A 22,123-nucleotide genomic window follows, 5' to 3' on the forward strand; every position below is an offset into this window, starting at 1 on the left:
GTCGTCCTGAGAGCCAGCTCTCTGGTACTGTTACTCCTTCTCTAAGTGGAAACCAGCAGGCTCAGAACTCCACTGAAGGGAATAGGCAGTGGGAGCATTGGTGTCCGCTCTTGACAAAACTTGGAGGTGTTTGAAGGGAGTCTGCCCTATCATGTAGTACGATAGGTGCTGGTGATGTGAACAAAGTCATCCAGCAGAGGTCCTTTGGGCCACAGATGGGATGGTCACCTTTGAATATTGAGTCACCTTTGTATCTTGACCCGCCTACCTCACAATCAATTACTTCTTTATTTTAATGAGGAGGTGGCATGAGCAATGAGGCTATTCCACTCCCTCTTGTTTCTTTGGGGGGGTCTGGATTTTCTACTTTTCTCATTTGGGGTTTCTTTCATTTTGGGTGCTTCTGTTCATAACAACTAGGTTGTTTGTATGGGTGTGGTGGACGTCTTTGTGAATGCCTTAAGAAAGTGTAGGATTGCACTGTTTTGGTTGTTTCTGCAGCACCATTTGTTAACCTCGCCAGGTGCTTGTGTGTTGTCAACAGGCCCATTAGGTCCCTTGGTTTGGGGCAGAGGATGGTTTCAGTGCCAGGTCCTAGAATCAGTGGCGAATATTGTAGCGGACTTTTGTATGACAATGCATTGTTCCTTCCGGCTTCCCCATCATCTCAGTGTCATCCATAGTCTACCCTGGTAGATCCGACCACCGGGCCTGATGCAGTCGGTGTATTTTCCCATATTTTGCAGTGTCTAGGGCTGCCAGTCAGTCCCTCTCTTACACTTGTGCTGCCACTTGTATGCTCTTTAGTTCGAGGAAGGTGAGTAGTTGCAGGGTCCAAGCTCCATGGGGATGTTGCAGCCTGAACACCTAGCCTAAATGGGTGTCAGGGTAAGCTGGTGCTGACTAGTTCCTGTAATGCATCAGTGTTCCCCCTATTGCAAACCAGTCTTGGGGTCTAAATGGGCTATAGAAGTTCTCACTGTCTCCGCTTGGGTCGCCACCTATGCCCAGGAGAGAAGTCTGGTCTCCCTCAGGAACCTACACAGCATCCCCTCCTGCCCAGAAGCTCCTATGCTGCCTGCAACTGCTCTGGCTCCCCAAGGGTCCTCACTAGTTCAAACCGCAGCAGCCATAACCTTCAAGCAATCTTCTCTGCTGCTATAGCGGGAAGGCACAGGTTTTTGCACCTAGCTGGGATTTTGACATTCTGAGGCCCAAGTCTTCTGCTCTCAGGCAGACCTGAACTCATCACTCGAAACCTCAGTAGCACATTGTACTGAATCCTTTAGTCCACAATATTAGATAATTTTCTGCAAGTAGTGCATTTCCTACCAGGATGTTGAAGGATGGTTGGGCGTGGAGCAGCGCTCTACTAGCGTGAGTTCAGTTTGGACCAAGCCACACCCCCAAAAGTAGCTACATAAGCTTCATCATATGTCTTGCATTAAATATATAACCCACCTGCCACTTGATTATAACCCTGCTCTCCTACCTGGTCACACTCCCTCCACGGTTTCCATTTTCTTCCTGTTCCTTCTGGTTGTGCAGTCTCTATGGTTGGCTGTAATGCTCTCTGGTGTACCCTGTGCCATCTGAATGTAGTGTTACATGTTTTTGAGTTAATGCTCCAATCAGAGATATTGAAGGACGATAAGAATGCAAGGTGGTGGTAGCCGTTTTGACAGAATGCTAGATGTTGCACAGCACTAAAAGGCTTTGCTTTGCAGACGAATAACAGTTAGTTATTGACTCCATGTGGCGCGCACATCTGAGCATATGTTCCAATTCCTAATAATACTTAAGGAATGGAGATCCCATAGGCTCTCAAAAATATAAGGTGGTAGAATATTTTTGTTAAAATCCTATAGCTCTCACATAGGGCAGTTTGTTTATGATTTTCTTTATGTTCTCTTATAGGGAAGGCTTCAAATTCTCATCGCAAGAAGCAGCTTCAAGCTTTGGAGATGATCGGTTATTGATAGAAAAGTTCATTGACAATCCCCGGCACATTGAAATTCAGGTCTGTAAAATAAAGATACTCAGCTTTTGTGTGAATGTTTCAATAACCAACTTCTTATTTTTAAAACTGTTATACATTTTCTCTACAAAACCTTACTTTCTTAACATTTGTTTTGATTTATTTCATTACTAGTTAACTTCCACCTTACCTCAATAGTTGTTAAAGATAACATACAGGAGTCTCACTGTTGAATCCCGGCACTAGCTGTGGACAGTAAACACGCTTCCATCAATGATTAATCATGCCAACAGAGTTTCATAGCAGGCACAGCTCAGTTGAATTTTCCATGACAGATGAACTGTCTCTAATGCATGTCCTAAAATTTAGGGTTATTGTTTATTTTTGTGAGGACAAATGCCACTCAGATTAATATTACCCATTGTTTCATTAATTCAAACTGCGGCAGTACGCAATAAAAACCCCATTCCTGAAGTTGTCCTAGTGATGTCATCAAATATATTTTTTAAAGGTGAGATAATGGGCAAACGTAACTCCCTTTACAACACCAATTATTTTCACAATCTTTTGTTGGAGTTATCAATACTTTCTCTGCAAGACTAATGAAAGGAAATGTTAATGTAATCACTGTTTCTAACCTCAGCATTGGGAATAGCCTCAATTATCTTTTAAATACTTTTTGCAGCCACCTGGAATTGCAAACCTCCAATTGCAAAAACTAGAATTATTTGGAAAGTAATTTTTTCTGAAGGTATTTTAGTCCAAGTGCTCCTAATTTAACCTGAAATATATTCAGGATATATTCAGATTTTGTTAAATGTGGGGACAGCTATGACTGGTAAAATATTTCTCTCTGCAATTAGAATAACAGCTTGGTTACATTAATGAATTACTGGCTTAACGATCCCGCGGGAGGACCCCACGCCATAGATCTTCTTGATACGCTTCTGAACCTAAACTTTGTTCAACATATTCACTCTGCTACTCATATCAAGGGCCATGCACTGGACCAAGTCTGGTCTACCAATCTCTCCCTGACAGACCTCAGTATCTCTCCGTGTATATGGTCGGATCATTATTTAATACAATTTAATATCACCATGCCCTCAATGCTCAAGAACATCTGTTTAGGTGGCGGAGTCGTCAGAAAGTGGAGGGCTTTAGACACTCAAGCCTTCTTAGACACACTGACTAGTACAGTACCCCCTCATAATGTAGATGTCGATGCCATGGAATCTAACATCTCTTCCTGGCTACTGTCGGCCAGTAATGTCCATGCCCCACTAACTAAGTTTACCCGTACCCGTCACTCAGACTCCCAATGATGGTTCTCTGTTGAATTAAAGAAACAGAATCTTGAGCTCCGCCAAAAGGAAAGGAGATGGAGATCATTCTACTCTCAGGAAGATAAACTCCAGTACTCCCTGGCTCGTAAAGAGTACAAAATTGCTATCTAGGGAGCCAAAGCCGCCTATTTCTCACAGAGAATATTAGATTCCCAGAATAAGTCGAAGGAAATCTTCTCGATAGTCAATGATCTCTGCAATCCCGAAAGGATCCTCCCAAAACAAACTCCTACTCAAGATACCTGTGACTCCATCAACAACTTCTTCTTACAGAAGATTGTGTCTATTAAAGGTAGCATTCCCACTACAACAGTCAATGACCCAAAGGCTAATCTGGTAATTAACACCTCTACCTTAGAAAATTTTCCTCCTATCAGCCCCTCAACACTCTTGGATCTACTGACCCGCATTAAATCAGGCTTCCCTAATGATTGCTGCCCCCCCTACATCATGAGGGATGTCCTCTCTCACTTACCACACAGCGTGTTACCTCTCCTTTACCATTCATTGTCACAAGGCAGAGTTCCTTCCACCTTCAAAAATGCCATAATTGTTCCCCTACTCAAAAAACCAGGGGCTGACCCCGCAAATCTTATTTCTCTCCTCCCCTTCCTTTCTAAAATCCTAGAGGCGCATGTGACCACATGTTTATCTAACTTCATAGAACTATCAGAATACCTAGAGCCGCATCAGGCAGGCTTCAGGCCGGCCCATTCCACTGAGGCGGTAATCCTGACGTTATTGGATACTATGAGAGCCGGTGCAGATAGAGGCGCCACCCAGGCATTGGTGTTATTAGATCTGTCGGCCGCCTTTGACACGGTCGACCATAAGATCTTGTTGGACCGTGTCAGGCAGGCCTGCATCCTGGGCGTCGCCCATGACTGGATTGGTTCTTTTCTCCAGGGCAGAACTCAAGCTGTCCGCCTCACCCCGTTCACTGCCCCTAAATTAGCAACGTAATGCGGAGTCCCTCAAAGCTCTTCCATGTCGCCTCTTCTCTTTAATCTGTACCTTCGGCCCCTAATCAGCTCTCTAAAAAATATGGCGGTCACCACCTTTTAATTATGCGGATGACCTCCAGCTGGTCTTTACCCTGGACAACCCTACCGATTCCATCCTCAATTTTCAATCCACTATGCTCCATATTCAGAGCTGGATGGACCAGAATCACCTGAAACTCAACCCGGGCAAGACGGAATTAATCTTGCCCGGGAAGAGCGCTCTCATCTGGGGACCCCACTATTGGCCGGCAGAACTGGGCCTTTCCCCCGCCCCTTCCGCGTCGGTAAAATGTCTTGGGGTCACTATCAACGCCAACCTTTCTCTTAAAGGTCAAGTGGGTACAGTGGTCTCCTCTTGTCTATTTCAGTTACGGAGGATTAGGAAAATCGCCCATCTGCTCACTCATTCTTCTCTAATACAGGTGGTAATTGCTCTGGTTCTGTCACGCTTAGACTTGTCCAACTCCATTTACCTGGGTCTTCCTTTGGGCCTACTTAAGCGTCTCCAACTGGTCCAAAATCAGGCAGCAAGACTGATACATAAACAACCGAGATGGTCATCTGCCAGACCACTACTGGATAAACTTCATTGGCTCCCTCTGGTCCAATGCATCGCCTTCAATACTGGGTGTATAATCTTCAAGGCTTTGCACGATAAAAGCCCAAAATTCATCAGCTGCAGAATTGTCAGACATGTACCTTTAAGCTGAAACGCCAAGGAGGATGCAGATCCTCTCATCTCGCTCCTGTATTTTGGAATTCCTTACCACTACCAATCCGGATGAGCAATGACCTCCTGACATTTAGAAAATTGCTTAAAACTTGGCTATATGAGCAAGCGCTCGGGTAACTTCCCTCAGTGTGATTCCTGCCTGACTAGCGCCATGAAACCTCTGGGTGACCGTGCGCTCTATAAGTTCCGATTAAGATAAGATAAGATAAGATAATGGAAACCTCAGTGCAGATGATCAGTAATTGATTAAAAATGAAAAGAAGATTTTTCTTAATGTAAATATACATTTGAGAATTTGGCTTCTTCTTAAGACTGCCGGACTTTCTTATGAAATATGCCTATGGCAGTACAGAGTTGTGAAATGCCAGTCAAAACCAAGTAAAACATAGTCAAAGACTAGTCTTCACTTTGCTCAAGATATTGAAGCAAATTCTTTTTAGAGAAAGGACTTGACCATGAAGGGGCCTTTTAAAAGTAAATCAAAACCAAGTACATTAAGTTGCTGAAGTCTACATAAATGGTACTTTGTCATTTGCTGTTCCACTTTAAAACCAAATGATGGCTCGCAACTAAATATGTGTGGGCAGATGGAGCTTACAGTTTTACATTTGTATATATATATGAATTCCAAAACTGTTATCAGCTGTTTAATAATGACAAGATGCAACATAAGATCCAAAAAGATTGATTGTTGAATAACTTTTTATTTCTTGCAATAGTAATGAAATGTAGTTAATATTTTCTAGCACAAAAACATTTGCGGGTCCATAAGAACACCCATAAATCAAATAATTGTGTCCATGCTAACCTATAAAATTTTGACTTTCCTGGAATTCTGGATGAGTGCCATATCCTCTCCAAAGAAGGTGACACTGAATTTTCCAGACTGAGTACACATGAGCATCTGACATTGCTTACTAAACATCCTGGATTCACTAGAACATACAAACACAGTGGAAAATGAATTATTATATTGGCATTTCTTACAGACTGGGATATCATGAGTGTGTTGGCCACTATGGAACTGCAATCATACTGTTGCCTTACTGTGACAGAACCTCTGAGAGAACCCTCATAATCACGAGGAACGGAACCAGTTCATTAACATGAGGTCTTTCACAATCCTACAAATCTTTCTGTTGTCTGTGCGGTACTGTCTGGCCTCCAGCTGAAGAATATATCAGATCCGGATACTGACAAAGATGTGCTTGTCCAGTACCCAGTCACTCTAGCCCCTAAGGTACTTAGGAATTGCAGTGTGCCACTCCTTGGCCGTGTTGGGTGGCTGGCTAGAAAAAAGATGCAAGCTGCGTCCTCTTCTCATAAGTTCCACGACGATCCATCAGTTAAAATACCCACGCTGCTGCTTTCTTTGTCATCATGTCTACATTTTTCCATCCCAGCATTACTCAGTGTGCCTACTGACCTCATACAATTGGTGATCCTTTCGAAGTAGGTAGCAAAGAAAAGTTAATTGTTTCATTCAAGCAGTATTAAGCCTTCAAATAATCAAGCAGGCTCTCTCAAGATTGAATGTAATGATGTTCATTGTCATATCATGTTATTGTATCACCTTCTTGCAGCTCTCTTTGGCTTTCATTTTTATACAGTGTGTTTTTTCAGCAGAAACATATTTTCAAAATCCATGGGATATCTTGAATCCATGCTGGACAAGTTTGAATCTTCACAAAATGTGTTCTTCCCTTCGCCAGTTACCCACTTCATTTGGGTGAGGGTGTGAGGGGACATAACCTGGTGCAAAGATCAACGCATTGCAAAGTTCAGTTAGCTACACTCCAGGGTTTGTGTGGTGTCTGAACTCTTCCTAAACTTCATTTTACAGTGGATTGAATTCTCTTAGTGGAGATCTGCATGTTGCAAATTCCCTTCACAAGAAAGAAAAAGAGTGGTTGGACAATCCATTTAGATGATTTACATAGTTATTACTGTTTTTAGAATGAGTGGGATGATTGCTTATTTCCATAGGAAGATGCATCTACTATGGCTCTTGTAGAATAGGAAAAACAACAATTGATGGACGTAATGTTGCACACTGGCAAAACATTCACCCCCAGTCACAGATCTGGGTTTAATCCATCGTTATTTTGCTCACCATACCACCCCAGTTCAGACATGGCCATATGCAAATCAGTCTTGACCCTGTGCCTCACGGGAACAGTCCAGCCCAAACTGCCAAGCCCATGTCTTCCCTGGACCGGAATCAAGCATCCTAGGACCGGTTTCTGGCTATCAGCCATCATCTGCCAGGATAGCTTGATTCCAGTGGCGTGAAGAGCACGGGACTCACGTCTGAGCATACCCGTCCCACTTGGGGTGACAAATCCAAAAACAACAATTGATGGACGGAATGTTGCACACTGGCAAAACATTCACCCCCAGTCACAGATCTGGGTTTAATCCATTGTTATTTTGCTCACCACACCACCCCAGTTCAGACATGGCCATATGCAAATCAGTCTTGACCCTGTGCCTCACGGGAACAGTCCAGCCCGAATTGCCAAGCCATGTCTTCCCTGGACCGGAATCAAGCATCCTAGGACCGGTTTCTGGCTATAAGCCGTCACCAGCAGGATAGCTTGATTCCAGTGGCACGGAGAGCACGGGACTCCCGTCTGAGCATACCTGTTCCACTCTGGGTGACAAATGCAAAAACAACTATTGATGGACGGAATGTTGCACACTGGCAAAACATTCACCCCCAGTCACAGATCTGGGTTTAATCCATCGTTATTTGCCAGTGTGCAACACACACCCCAGCCTTGCACCTCTGAACCTCCACCCCTGATGTAGTCAGTTTTTGAGGATGAAGAGGAAGAGTCTGACTAGGATGAGGAGGAGGAGTAGGAGTAGGACTGGGACTAGGAGGACGAGGAGAGGATGAAGAAAGAGGAGGACTATGGGGAGAAAAAGGACTAGGACGAGGAGGATAGGAGTAGGATGTGTAAGAATAGGACTAGACTAGATGAGTAGGACTAGGAAGAGGTGCAGTAGGATTAGGACGAGGAGTAGGAAGACTAGGAAGAGTAGGAGGAGCAGAAGGGCTAGGAGGAAGAGCAGAAGGGCTAGGAGAAGGAGCAGAAGGACTAGGAGGAGGAGGAGAAGAAGGAGGAGGACTAGGATGAGAAGGAGTTGGACAAGGTAGAGGAGGAGGACTAAGATGAGGTAGGAGGAAGAGGAGGAATACTATTACTAGGAGGAGGAGAAGGAGGCCATTGTGGAGAGGAAGTAGGTGGAGATCTAGGACTAGGAGGAAAATGACTAGGAGGAGGGCTTGGACTAGGAGAAGAACTGGGACTAGGAGGAGGAGGAAGAAGACTAGGAGGAAAATGACTAGCAAGAGGAGGACAACTGGGACTAAGACTAGGAGGAGAACTAGGGCTAAGACTAGGAGGAGGAGGAGAATTTAAGAGGAGGAGAAGGAGGACTGGGACATCGAGGAGGATTATGACTAGGACAAGAAGGATGAGGTGGTGGAGTAGGAGTAGGACGAGGCAGAGGAGGAGGATTAGAATGAAGTAGTAGGAAGACACTAGGACAAGTAGGAGGAGGAGAGGCACTAGGTCGAGGACGAGTTGGATAGGATGTGGAAGAGTAGGACAAGGACTAAGAGGAGTAGAGTTAGGACAAGGAGTAGGAGGACGAGGAGGAGGTCCAGAAGGACTAGGATGAGCAGGATGATGAGGAGGACTAGGACGAGGAGGATTATTATTACTAGGATTAGGAGGAGGAGTAGGATTAGGAGGAAGACTAAGACTAGGTCATGGTGGAGAGGGAGGAGTAGGTGGAGAGCTAGGATTAGGAGGGGGGCTTGGACTAGGAGACGGACTAGCAGGAGGAAGAGGACTAGGATAAGCAGGACTAAGACTAGGAGGAGACCTAGAACTAAGACTAGAAGGAGGAGGACTAGTAGCAGGAGTAAAACTGAGGAGTAGAGGGACTGGGAAGAGGGGGGGGGGACTAAGAGAAAGACTTGGAGAAAGACTAAAACCTTAAAGGATGACTAAGACTTGGAGGAGGACGAGGAGGAAGAGGAGTAAAGAAGTAGGAAGAGGATTAATAGAAGGACTAGGAGGAGGACTTGGAGGAGAAGGACTAGGACTCTGACAAGGAGGAGGATTAGGGGGAGGAGAAGTAGGAGTAGGATTATGAGGACTTGTACGAGGAGGAGGACAAATAAAGGGAGGAGGATGACGAGTAGGAGGACTAATGCTAGAAGGAGGATGAGCACTGGGAGGAGTACTAGGAGGGGCAGTAGGAGTCGGATGGGTAGTAGGACTCAGATGAGGAGAAAGAGGACTAGGACGAGTAGCACTAGGAGAGAGGGAGGGCTAGGACTTGGAAGAGTAGCACTAGGTAGGAGGGGATCTAGGACGAGGAGGACTGCAAGTAAGACTAGGAGTAGGGGGTGAACTAGGAGGAGGAGGACTAGAACTAAGATTAGGAGGAGGACTAGCAGGAGGGGAGAACTAAGAGGAGTAGGACAAGGAGGGTTAGAACTAAGGCTAGGAAGAAAAGCACTAGCAGAAGGGGAGAACTCTGAGGAAGAGTAGGACTTAGGAAGAGCAGGACTTAGGAAGAGTAGGAGTCGATGAATAGGAGGATGAGGACCAGGACTAGGAGTAAGAGGAGTAGAGGAATAGGACTGGGAGGAGGAGGAGGAGGAGGAGTAGGACTAGGACTCAGACTCAGATGAGAAGGGGGACTGGAGACTAGGACGACGACTTGGAGCAGGACTACGGCTAAGAGAAGGGGGACTAGGAGTAAGAGGGGGAGTAGGAGGAGGACCAGAAGGAAGACTGGACCTAGGTGGTAGAGTAGGAGGACTAGGATTAAGAGGAGGACTGGGAGGAGAAGGACTTTCTCCCTCCTTAATAGATTGATGATGTTGTATACATTGATTTACAAAACGCCATTTGGCCTGACTATCCACATGGGCTGACAACAGAAGAAAGTGACTCGTTTGAAGTGGTGATTAGGAGGGCAGCCAAAGTACTAGCATTAAAGCTGCTCTTCATTAGGACTAAATTAAATATTTTGAAAGAAATTCTACAGCCTGGCCAGCAACATATGAGCCCTTGAACCCATTTAATGATGCCCTCACAGATACTCTGCTGGCTACCTAGTTGAAGCCATGGTTTTGCCTGCCTGTGAAGAGGCAGGTCGCCGGTTGTCACAGACTGGTGACTGGTGACTCTGATTTCCTCAGCTAGCACCCCACTCCATAGAGCCACTAACGTTAAGTACAACTAATTTGTAACCAATTCTATTGACAGGGAATTTGAAAGGACTGACACCTTTTGGCAAACTTATTTTTTCCTCTGCAAACTTTGGAACTGCGATCCAAAAAGGCATTCTGTCTGCTGGGCCGATACACACTTGCCTTTTGAAACATGGCCAGTAGGATCTTTTTTGGCAGGATCTTGTGGCCTATCTGGCTCAGAAAATACAGGACAGGCAAGATGCAGCCAATCACGCTGTCCTCACCATTCTGGATAGACCAGATTGCATTGACAGAGAGATTGGTACCAGTGTTGTCCTTTGTAGACATTCCTGGATTTGGTCAACTTAGTTCTCCAGCATAGTACAGGCTTTGCTTTTGGACATGACCTTTTGAAGGGCCTCTCCTCTTTGGGGAAAATGGCGGGCTCTGCTATGGAACTATTTAAGAAGAGCTGTGCTGCAACATGTTCTTTGGGGCTGTTGACCCCTGCCAAACAATTTCCTCACCTATTCCGAAACTTTGGTGGTTATTCTAAAGGGCTAGTGTTTAGGCAGAGACAACCTTCCCAGCTAGAAATTCAGTAGACACTCCAGTCTTTTCGAGAACACTGATCCAGCTGGCTATATGCGGGCCAGCAGGGGCACCAGTCTTTCAACTCCTCCCCTTCTACAGCGTCCAACAAACCCATTTTTAGTTTGGTTTCAGCTACACATGCCCAACTAGTGTGGGGGCAGGATTCAGCACTTCTTCCTGACTTTGGGTCTATCACATCAGAAAAATGGGCCTTAGAAATTGTTCAAACAATTTACGCCCTATCTTTTCTGTCCTCCTCAACTAATATTTCTTGCCACACCAAAACAAATTGCAGTATGGCATTTGCCCATCCTCCTACAGGTGGTATGCCTGTAGGTCCCAAAGGTGCCATAGAGCGGGTTCCATATTTTGAGAAAACCCGGGGTTGTTAACCTCGCTGTTTCCTCATCCCAAAAAATAAGGGCGACTCAGGTCTGTCTTGGACCTCTGACCCCTAGATGCCTTTTTGTGGAGGGACAAATTCATGATGCTGATCTTATCTGCTCTGGACATGGGAGACTGAATGATATTCTTGGACCAGAAGGAAGCTTATTTTCATCAGCCTGTTCTGCAGTCCCCCAGGTGTGCCTATGGTTCAAGATGGGTCAGGAGCATTTACAGTTTGCATTCACCCCTTTGGCCTCCCCAGTGTCCATCAGGTGTTCAAGGAAGTGATGGTGGTGGTCACTGCCCATCTTCAGAGGTCTGAAGTTCCTGTGTTCCCATACCCATGATGACTAGCTTCTGAAGACAGTCTCACCGCAGCCAGTTGTGGACCACCTCCAGACAGCAGCGGACCTTTTACCTTCATTAGCTTTCACCATAAAGGAGCCAAAGTCCTTCCTGATTCTGTCACAAAATATTCCATTCATTTGGGCGATCCTGGACAAGGTGGAGTTCATGGCCTTTTCCTCTTCAGCAACGAGTCTAGAACATTCGGGCTGTGATCCCAATTTTTCAGGCTTGGTCCTGCATCCAACTGAGGGTAACTCTGAGGCTTCTCAGTCTTTCAGCATTGTGCATCTTCCTTTTCAACCATGCTGGGTGGCACATGGGCGCTCTGCAGTCAATCCTGAAATCCCAGTGTTTCGGGCATCAAGGCCACCTTTCTGACAATATCCAGATTTCAGAGGAGCTGACTCAAGATCTGCTGCGGTGACTGACCAATTGCACTTAGCCCTGCAGCAGGACACTCTCTCTTCACCACCCAGAGCTGACAGTGTTGACATACACACCTCTACTGAGTTGGGGGGGAGGGGGAGAGCACCTGGAGGAAGTGGAGATCAGAGGCATCTGGTCTTCACCGGAGGGCTGACTTCACATCAACTAAATGACGCTATGGCCTTTAGACTTTATGGTTTCCATCAAGGAGTACTGCGGCAGGTTTGCATAGACAACACCACTGTCATGTGGTACTGCAACAAATAGGGTGGGGAGGGGTCCCGAGTCCTGTATCCACAGGCTTTGTGCCTCTGGAAGTGATTAGAGCGGCAGGGGCATCTTTCTGAGCACCAGCCTCTTGGCAGGATCCACGAAGACCAGAGTGGAGAGCAGAGGCTGTCTTGCTGATCACAAGTGGAGTCTACATCCTGAGGTAGCTTAGGATGTCTTCCACCACTGGGGAAACCCTGGATAAATATTTTTGCCACCAGTGTAATTTCACATAATACATGATTAACAGCAGAGGCGCAACTAGAGCCAAATTTCGGGGGGGGGGGTGCCTAAGAAAAAATTTCGGGGGGCTGAACCTTAATCAGTAGGCAGAGTGGAGCTGCAGGGCCTCCAACAACGGGTGAAACAACAGCAAGGCCTAATTAACATTCATATGGTCTTTTAAAGACCTGTGAAACGTTCGGGTGTGGCTGTGTGTGTGCCCGGGATCTGTCTCATCCCGGGCTGCCACACACGACGGGGGGGGGGGGCTGAAGCCCGGTGAGTTCAATGGGTGTTGCGCTCCTGATTAACAGTGGTGTACATTGCTTTTACAGGTTTTTACTGCGACAGCCTCTTGTTCAAGTTTGTTGTTACTCATTCAGTTGTTGAGTCCTTTCCCTGTTATTTATTTCAGTTCACGTTCTGGTGTTTGTACAAGTGCCTCTTTTTTCTGTGTTTTACATAATAGGTCATTAGGTATATACCGCTCGCTCTATGTGGTAAGCTCTGCCACACTGCTAAAATGTTTCAGGTGCTGCTCTCATTTATGCTTTCTATTGCCTTTGTGTTACTCACCTGTCATAGCTTGGTTTCTTCTCGTCTTATACTTGAAAATACTTTCAGCTCAAGCACATCAGGGGAGGTACTACACAAGTGCCGTGGGGTGCAACGGGCGTTTGCCCTCGTTTTCTGTGCCCCGGGGCACTTTGGTATTGTAAAAGGGGCCGCAAACGCTTCTGTGATGCAGAAAGAGCTGGCACACATACAGCGCCAGCACTATCATTAGAGGGCGTTCCCTCATTTGCATGCGGGCCTTGCCCCATGCAAATGAGGGAATCACTTTGCTGTTGAGCCTGCGCTGTATTACAGACGTGGGTGCAGAGACAAGCATGCCTTTAGATGGCGCACTGAAAGTGTGCCTCAAAAATGCGGTGCATTTTCAGTGCACCTTCTAAATGCAGCCCTCTAGAAGGATGAAAGGGGGTCCCATGGACCCTCCAGACATCCCTTGCAGGCGGGTGCAAAGTGATCTCTAATCCCTTTTAAAAGTGCAGGTGGTTTGCAGGCCGACCGACACGTCCCCGCAGGGGACACAGATAAGAGGGCGGCCACCGTAGTGCCACAAGATGGCACACGGGGCAGCCCAGCTCTTTCGGACCCAGTGGGTCCCGCGCGTCACTTCCTTCCTGTGGTGGGCGGGGGAGAGTATATATTCCTCCCCCGCCCACCGAGCCGCCTCTTTGTCCGCTGCCCCTCACCCTGACGCCGTTTGGTTGCTGTCTGAACGCGGTGTCCCTTTACGCCGGGGATCGTTGTGCCGTTTTAGCTGTCCGGGTTATTAGGTGAGTCAGGGTTGAAGGTGTCTTCGCTTCTGGCAGCGAGTCCGACGCTAAGGAGCGGGGGGACAGAGAGGTCATAGCGGTGTCGTGTTATTGAGCAATGCTTCGACAGTCTTGTGTATCTTTGCTGGGTGTTGTTTTGGCCTGGCTGTTTGGGCGTGCGACCTCAGACTTGTGTACTAGGGTTCGAGTCTCAGTCTCGGCACTTTCTTAGCATCCCGTGTGTCTGGGAAACTGCTCTGGTTGCGGTAAGGTGAATTAATTTTGCTATGCGTGGTTTTAGGGGACTAGGAAGCGGCGGGCCCTCTTTACGAGGTTAGTGTGACCTGTTCTTCGGGACAAGTTGTCGGGCTTCCCGTCTGGTGTCCGCTGGTAGCGGGGTATTGAAGGTGACTCGCACCACCCGTCGGGGCATCGGGCCGATGCGGTCACAGGTTAGTCTCGTGGGCAGGCATTGGTAGGATGGGTGTTGGTGGCATTGAGCAAGCGAAGGGTTTTAGACGGGTGAGGGCAGAGCTGCCGCGTGGGACTCCGTCTCCCGGCTGGGAACCCGGCATTGGCGTTTAGAGCTGTGGATAGACTGCAGGGCCCGGCTGTACTGATGGCAGTGCCGGGGGGGGGGGGGGCAGTTCTGGCGTGTGTTTGTGGCGAGCGTTTATGCGGTGGTCGGAGCAGGGGCCCGACTTCCGCCGCGACGTAAGTGGAGGAGGATAGTGGTTCCTCATCTGCGTCTGATGCAGCTCTGTTTCAGGAGGTTGTTGGTTCGACTGTTGACCTTACCCAGTTGCTCGATTTGCGGGAGGTTTTAGGATCTTGGTCGACCCCTCCCCGTTTGTATACGGCAGGCAGGGAGGGATTCAGGACGCCTTCCTCCTTTTTGGTCTGTTACCGTATTTTCTGGGCCAGTTATGCACCTTTGGCATGCCAGTCGCCCCCGGTCTGATCGTTCGGTCACGTCGCTAGATCAGGCATCCCGTTACTGGGATTTGCGCTTATTAGTCCAGCCGCCTGGGAATATCAGTATAGTGTGGTATAGGCTTTTCGTGGGTGTGCGCTAGCTGCTCTGGTGCGGTAGGTGTATTATTGCTTGCTAAGCGTGTTTACTTTCTACCGTGATGGTTATTTTCATCACGGTAATTACCTTTAACATTGCAGAGTCCAATTCCAATTGTGCCCTGATATCTACACTTTCTTCCATGTGCAAGTTATGCAGCCGACTGTATTTACAGATGTGCTCATATGTAAGATGCTTGTATGTTATCCCAAGGGATGTTCTATTATGGGTTATCGTTTCACAGTTGTCCATCTGAACAGTTCCTCCTTTATATTAGGCCAGCCTTGGCTCCTCCTTGGGTACCCTTTGAGATCCGTTGCAGATTATACATTTCTCCTTTGGTCGGTAAGCAATTTGTAGCACATCTGAGAGTTTGTATGTTGCGCGAGTTTCTCCAACCTGGTACGGGTTGTTTGTCCGGTATGGGGCAGGGCCTTGAGCGTCCACTTATGCTATTTAGGGTTCTTTCGCCCGGCGCAGGTGCGGTAGCTTCGGTCCAACTCGCGCCTTCCCAGCTGGGAGACACCGGTGTGCCCCTTTCTGGGTGGCCTATCACGTGGGCAGTTGGGTGTCACGGTCCTGCACGTGGGTAATGGCGGCTCGGCTGTTGGCGGCCATTTCCTGGGTCAGCAGGTTTTTCAGGGTCCGGCACACGTAGAGGATAATGGCGGCCGTGTGCGGCCATTTTCTAGTCAGGAAGGGTCTCCTTGTCCACATCTGCTTTACTTATAGCGGGTTCAGTTATTTTAGGGACAAGGTTCTTTACGCTCGATAATATATAGCATTTATACCACGATGTTGACTTACTGTGAGAGGTTGGTAGTTTGTGAGCGCTGCCGCTGCATTCTAGGCAGTGTGTCCCTGCGCAGGTTGTGCGTTTTGGTCCCTTTTGTGGGGCTATTTTTACGGTACACGGTTTGTGGACTTTCTTTGTTTTGGCAGCTGGTCTCGGGAGGGGGGGAGCGGGCCTCCTGGACTGCGGCGCCGCGCGCCAAGAGTTTCGGGTCGTGCCCGTGCCCTCGTATTCATTTGGGATGCAATTAGGGGCCCGAGTTAGCTCCCCCAACGAGCAGTAGACGAAGATCGGGAGGTCCCGGATTTTGGCCTGGGTTCAGCAGTATGCTGTTATCTAATAAAGCACCCCCCTTCTCGCTTAGTATAGTGGTTATCCATCTTTTACGCGTTTTGCCTGTGGTTCAAAGCGGTTCGTCAGTTCAGTTGGCATCGCCGTTGGGGAGCCGAGTGCCTTGATTTCGCGGTAGGTATTGGGCTTCAAGGCGGCCACTGTTGCTGTATTGGGGGGGCTGCGGCGGGGATCAGTGATCTTTCTCGAGCAGCCGGGCTGTCAGTGGTAGTCCATACAGCCATGCCGCGCTTTAGACCGGGCCTGTGGAAGTGAGTTGGAGGTGGCCCGAGAGCTTGATTCTAGGAGGCTCTCAGCCCAAGGTCTCAGGAACTGGTTGTGGTCTTGTGCGCGACCTCGTTCTATGGGCTCTTTGCCGCGCACGTTATGTGATGGAATTATCGCCCCCCCCCCCCCGAGGCCAATTTTTTCAGCTACGGTGCCTTCTCCTCATTGGGTTGGGAGGACATTGTCGGTCTTCCTATCATCGAGAGAGTGTTACCTTTGCAGGGGGTAAGGCTGACAGGGAGCGGTGGTCTTATCGACATTCTTTGATGGAGTGCGTTACGTCATGCTGTCCTACAGTTCCCCGTATTAGTATGGGCGCTGAGGTACACCCTTTCGGGTACCCGCGAGCATGTATCACCGATTATGTCCATGGGTGATAACGCTGGGGTTCCTTTGTTGTGGACTTTTCTGCAGAGATAGCACCCATTAGATGAAGTACGTGTAACGGCAATTGTCCTAAGTACAGACTATTATCACTGAATATCTTGAAGGTAAATAGTGTACTTTGTCTAGGGCCTTCGAATTGGAGCATCTTGGTGAGGTGTTGAGATGTCCATGGTTATTTGTTTTGCCACATAGGTAGCAGCACGAGTGCTTTTCAACTAGAATAGTGACTTGTATGCAAGTACAAAAGTGTACTATGTACAAGTAGAGGCTATGTGCTGGAATTCATGGCAGGCAATCTTACATGTACATAGATCCCGTAGGCTATGGTGGCAATGGTGCGGGCATCGGAAACAAAGTCTGTTATGAGGTAGCATCACTTGTTCAAGTGTCGGTGACGTGTGCGTGTTTCTTCGAGCACCACACGCAGGCAGTAGGACAGGACTGCACAACTAGCAGACACTCAGACAATAGGACACACTGGCTAGACCCCTCCTTAGGCAAGGTGATTTTATCTTGCTATTCTGGTTGGTCCCCCTTCACTAGAGAATTTTTTAATGGTTTGGTCGTGGTCAGTTTGTAGGCCTCTGATGAGGTGTTCTAGGTTGAATGGTAAGGGGACGAGTTAAGAGGTCCATTTTATCTCAAACACCAAAGTGCACTGGTCGTCACCTGGCTGCGCTTTTCAGTATGCTAGTTTGCAGGTCCTCCGCAACTCTGCTAAGGAGCAGCTTCACTTGCATGCTCCTTGCGGTATCCAGCGAGCATTCATGCATGTGCTTGTAGGGGCATGGTTTCCCTTTAGTGCATCTTACTCACGTACATCAGTACCCCCTAGATTCAGGCATGCCCGTGTCACTCTCTGCGGAAGGGTTGCACTTCCAGAGGCCACCGGTGATCCAGGCTGGGTTGGTCCATCACCTTGGCTCTTGCTTGTGCAGCAGGTAGGGTTTTTTCTGGGTTAGGACCCAGCTAGCAGTTTATGGGATTTTTAGGGGTCACCCCACCGGGGAGACAGTGTCGGCCTGTCTTTTGCTACTTGGCTTGCAACAGGACGTTGTAGTTTTCAGGGGGGAGACTTTTCACCATTTTCCCCTTCCCATCAGAACAAACATTTCATTTGTTTTCTTCCGGGGTAGCAACATTTTGATTGCCTTGGCCCGGCTGCACCAGGGAGCCTCTCTCCGAGCCTCTCCACTATGGCGGGATATAGCATAGCGTATTATATTACTTTGGGGGCATGTTCCCTTTGTCATGTACTAGTTTAGTTACATGTATATAAGCGCCTAGTTTTCTCAAGCCCAGGTACTGGCAGGCAACAACTTGGTGTCTTCTGTTGGGGCTCTCTGGAGTGCTCACGTGTCCATGTGCACCTAGTGTTGTTGTGTTAGAAGAGATTGGAATTGTTCATGCAGCTCGCTATTTGCCGTCCAGTTCGTGCATTTTTTTTCAAGTGATTAGGGGTCTCCCTCTTCCTCCTGGTTTATGCGAACACGAAAATGTCATTGATAGGCTGTTTATTACACTCTTAGTGTAACGAAAGGATGCCTTGGCACACATGGCAGTTTAAGTTGGCAGCCATAGAGGGGGGATGGCTAGCTCTAGCTGGGCTACGCTAGGTAGCGAATTGGTAGCTCCTTTGATCAGATGCTAAGGCAAAGCATGGACTATGCCAGCAGAGGGGCTGGCAGTAGAAGTAGGATCTGTTCTCCATCCAGAAACACATGGGTGCGTTCCACTTGTTCATGGTATTGCCAACTTGCGTTGTCGGTATACTATTGGTCTGCCTGGGCACATATTGCATCCCTTGTGCAATATTGGAATGGGTCCCTCTGTTCGGCATCAGGGGCGCATTTAAGGGCTTAGATTCGGGGATTCAAGGTAGCAATTTGCTTACCGGTATAGGTGTCTGGGGCTGTCTTCATCGATCAGTTCGCTCGTACAGTTTTGCCAGTTTCGTTTGGGTTGGGGCAGCTAATTATCTGGTTGGCCTGCACGAAAGCTATCATTTGTGGCTTGTTCTCATGCACTATGTAGCATTGACTATTCCGTCAGATGGGCTTGTTGTATGGGAGCGTTCTTTTGTATATGAATTTAGGGAGGCATTGGCATGACGTCCACTTCCTAGCATTTCTCTGCACTTTCGCCTGACCAAGCTGTGTAGCCCTGCTAATTAGTCGTGCCTGCATTACAATTATATTACTATTGCTTTCTGGCCCACGCTGAGTAACCCGCAGAATTGTACCCAGATTCGCCAGTTGTCCATGCCCCGGCATTGTGGCAATAGGGTAATGCTTAAACAATTTGCTCAGAATTTTGGGCCTGCTTTAGCACTCTTTCCCTCCTGGCCGGTCCCACCGTTACCGCCCTATTCTGGTTCCTTTGGTCTCAGGCTGACACTTTCTAGCCTCTACTTGTTTTTAACATGGGTCCCAGGTTGGCACTTCGTGGCCATGTAGACGCTTGCTTTAGCTGTTTATGTGAAGGGACGCTGGGAGGGCCCGTGGCGATGTCCACGGGTAGGCGGTTCCATGACAGTCTTTCATTTAGTTGTGGTTAGTTACCGAAGAGGGGGCCTTTTCTTTTGTAGTTTAGCAGGCCAGGAAGTAATAGTGAGCGAGTAGTGGTGTTTCTAGATGCACTGCATGTTGACACAGTTGGTTAGGCTGCTTGTTTTATGCTTAGGGCCCAATGTAAGACAGGCAAAGGGGGTCGCCTTGGTACTATTTACAAGTATTAGGAGTACCTTGCACAGTGTTGAAGGGAGGTGACCTAGGCAAACTCTTTACGGCCTGTGAACGGCAGTGAACTTACCTTCCCTCCCTTTTTGCACTGTACTAATGAAATGCTCACACATAGCAATTTTACCGTGTAGCCCGGTTAAGGGTGGCCAGTTCTTGGGCGGGTATGCATGATATCTCCAAGTGTGGCTTCGTTAGGTTGCACAACTAAAGAGCTTTGTCTACGTCAACAGATGGGAGGATGGATGGGCAGGCATGCACCACGAGATGGTCCTGCTGGCTTGCCCAGACAGTATCAAGTCTTTCCTGGTAGACAGGTTTCGGCTCCCCGCGGACAACGGCCTTGTTCAGTTGGGGTGCTTTTCACCCAGACAGTTTCAATTTAGTTGTTTTTAGGTAAGATAGACTGGATTCATTTGGCAGTATTCACTGATCAGGTAGGAAGATGAGGAAGTTTAGTTCCCTCAGTGCCACAGGATGCACATACAGTTGCATAGGCTGCTTGTTTAGCTTCCTAGGGTACAACGCAGGCTAGGCACGGGGACGCCTTACACAAGTGTCTAACATGAGGAGATCCCTACACAGTGTTATAAGGGATGTTGCCTGTGCGAATCTCTCAATTGGCCTCATCCGCTTGATGGAGAAGCTTGCGACCAGCGGTTGGCTGCCCAACTAATGTATTAGTGATGGGGGCAGGCATGGACAAGGAGTTTTGCCTCGAGATCTACCAAGTCAGTCAATTTTACTCGATGGCTTTCCCACTGCAGAAGTTGGGTCAAGTTGCATTCTGGTAGTTCCCCCTCCTACCGGGCTGGTACCTGGGACACCCGTGCTCATGTCACTCTTCCCATGGCACGACAGTCTCTACTAGGTGGGAACGGCCAGTTACAGGCCTTAACAGGACAGGACCAGCCACTCTCCTTTTCTGGTCACCTTCAAGTAATGTAGGTCACACACATTGACTGGGGGTGCGGGGCCCTATGCCATTAACATAAGCTGCGAGGGGGCATCGGGCTGTCAAATGTCCTCGTGGGACGGAGTTGGGCATTAGGGGCCTAGTGCAGGACGCAGTATTTGCAGGGACACATATGGGTCCCAGCGGATCCCCCAAAGGGATCTCAGCGAAGCAGGTGACACTAATCATGATAGCCCGACACCGTCCTGGTGGAGGCATCTAGGCTCACACGGGTGGTTAGCAGGGACCGGGTTTCTGGGTCCGGTCATATGGCCAGCAGGCAGGGTAGACTGCACTAGTTGGCCCTTCGTGGAGGTTTTCAGTACTCTTTCCCTCCACCTTGTTGTGACACCAGGCTGTGTCGCCGTGGAGCTTTGGAGAAGTATTGTTAATTTGTCTGGGCTCTGGGGCAGGCACTTTAGAGGAAGAACACTAGGGGAATTGCCCACACGTTAGTGACAGATGAGCTCTGTGGTCTGATTTCTTATCCCGAGCTCCAGTGGCATGTTGCCCTGTATGGAACAGTAAGGCAGCTGGCTTGCACGAGGTTTTCTGCGCCATGCGTAAATATCTTGGGCAGAGATTTGGCCTTTTACATGTGGGCTATAAGCCAAACTCCCTTGGTGTTGCTGGACGTTTGGGTCAGCGGTCCACGTTGGTATGGACCTGGTTTTTCTGAATAGGGAAGAGACCCTAGTAATAGCAAGTAAGGAACAGCTAGGAGGAATGCCGGCCTTGGTGGGGGGCCCTGGCTGCGACGGTCGCCACACCCAGGTCTGTGGAGGAGTTACAGGGCGATCCAGAGGCGGAAAGGTACCCGGGAGTACCCTCTTCAGGAGCACAAAGGATGCTGAGGCCTAATATCCCCAGGAAGTCTGTGCGGTGGACCCTGGGGGTACGACGGCGCCCCGCTATCCTACGGGCGGTTGGAAACCTGTACAACCGGGGGTCGCTTGAACGCTCCGCCCCTCGTAGGGGGGGGCATGAGCAAGAGGGTGGACCAATGGTTCACCGGAGTTGGGAGGGGCTAACTCCTCCCATAACCGCTGAGCAACGATTGGCTAAGGCCACGTTGCAAATTGGCCCATCAGGTGGTAGGTCGCGAGGGGCGGCTTGCCTTTTGGATCGCCTGTAAGATAACCCACCTTGTTGGCATTGTGTATATGCTACTAAACCTGCAGCTACTTTTCTCCAACAAAAAAAAGTTGTCTTGTCTGCTTATTTCTGCTAAATGCATGTTACTGCGAGCGGGCTGGTGAGTGGGCCGATATTGGCACTATGAAGGCCGACCGACACGTCCCCGCAGGGGACACGGATAAGAGGGTGGCCACCGTAGTGCCACAAGATGGCACACGGGGCAGCCCAGCTCTTTCGGACCCAGTGGGTCCCGCGAGTCACTTCCTTCCTGTGGTGGGCGGGGGAGAGTATATATTCCTCCCCCGCCCACCGAGCGGCCTCTTTGTCCGCTGCCCCTCACCCTGACGCCGTTTCCCTCCCTTCCGCATACCCGGCGCTTTCAGGGTGGGGGGGGGGAATGTTTCTAATCTTTTTTCATTTGTGTTGCAGGAGGAGTTACAGGGCGATCCAGAGGCGGAAAGGTACCCGGGAGTAGCCTCTTCAGGAGCACAAAGGATGCTGAGGCCTAATATCCCCAGGAAGTCTGTGTGGTGGACCCTGGGGGTACGACGGCGCTCCGCTTTCCTACGGGC

The 22,123-nt window shown here is 48.6% G+C and overlaps 1 protein-coding gene across 1 annotated transcript in view; it reads left to right on the forward strand.

Moving 5' to 3' along the window:
• The window catches only part of PCCA (propionyl-CoA carboxylase subunit alpha), a 2,354,189-nt gene that overhangs the window by 760,909 nt on the left and 1,571,157 nt on the right, over positions 1-22,123 (forward strand). The window contains exon 10 of the mRNA XM_078657621.1: positions 1,918-2,020. Within this exon, the coding sequence (XP_078513747.1) occupies positions 1,918-2,020 (103 nt within the window). The remainder of the gene's footprint in view (positions 1-1,917; positions 2,021-22,123) is intronic.

The sequence above is a fragment of the Lissotriton helveticus genome, chromosome 8, assembly GCF_964261635.1.
Source record: "Lissotriton helveticus chromosome 8, aLisHel1.1, whole genome shotgun sequence".
Lineage (NCBI taxonomy): Eukaryota > Metazoa > Chordata > Amphibia > Caudata > Salamandridae > Lissotriton > Lissotriton helveticus.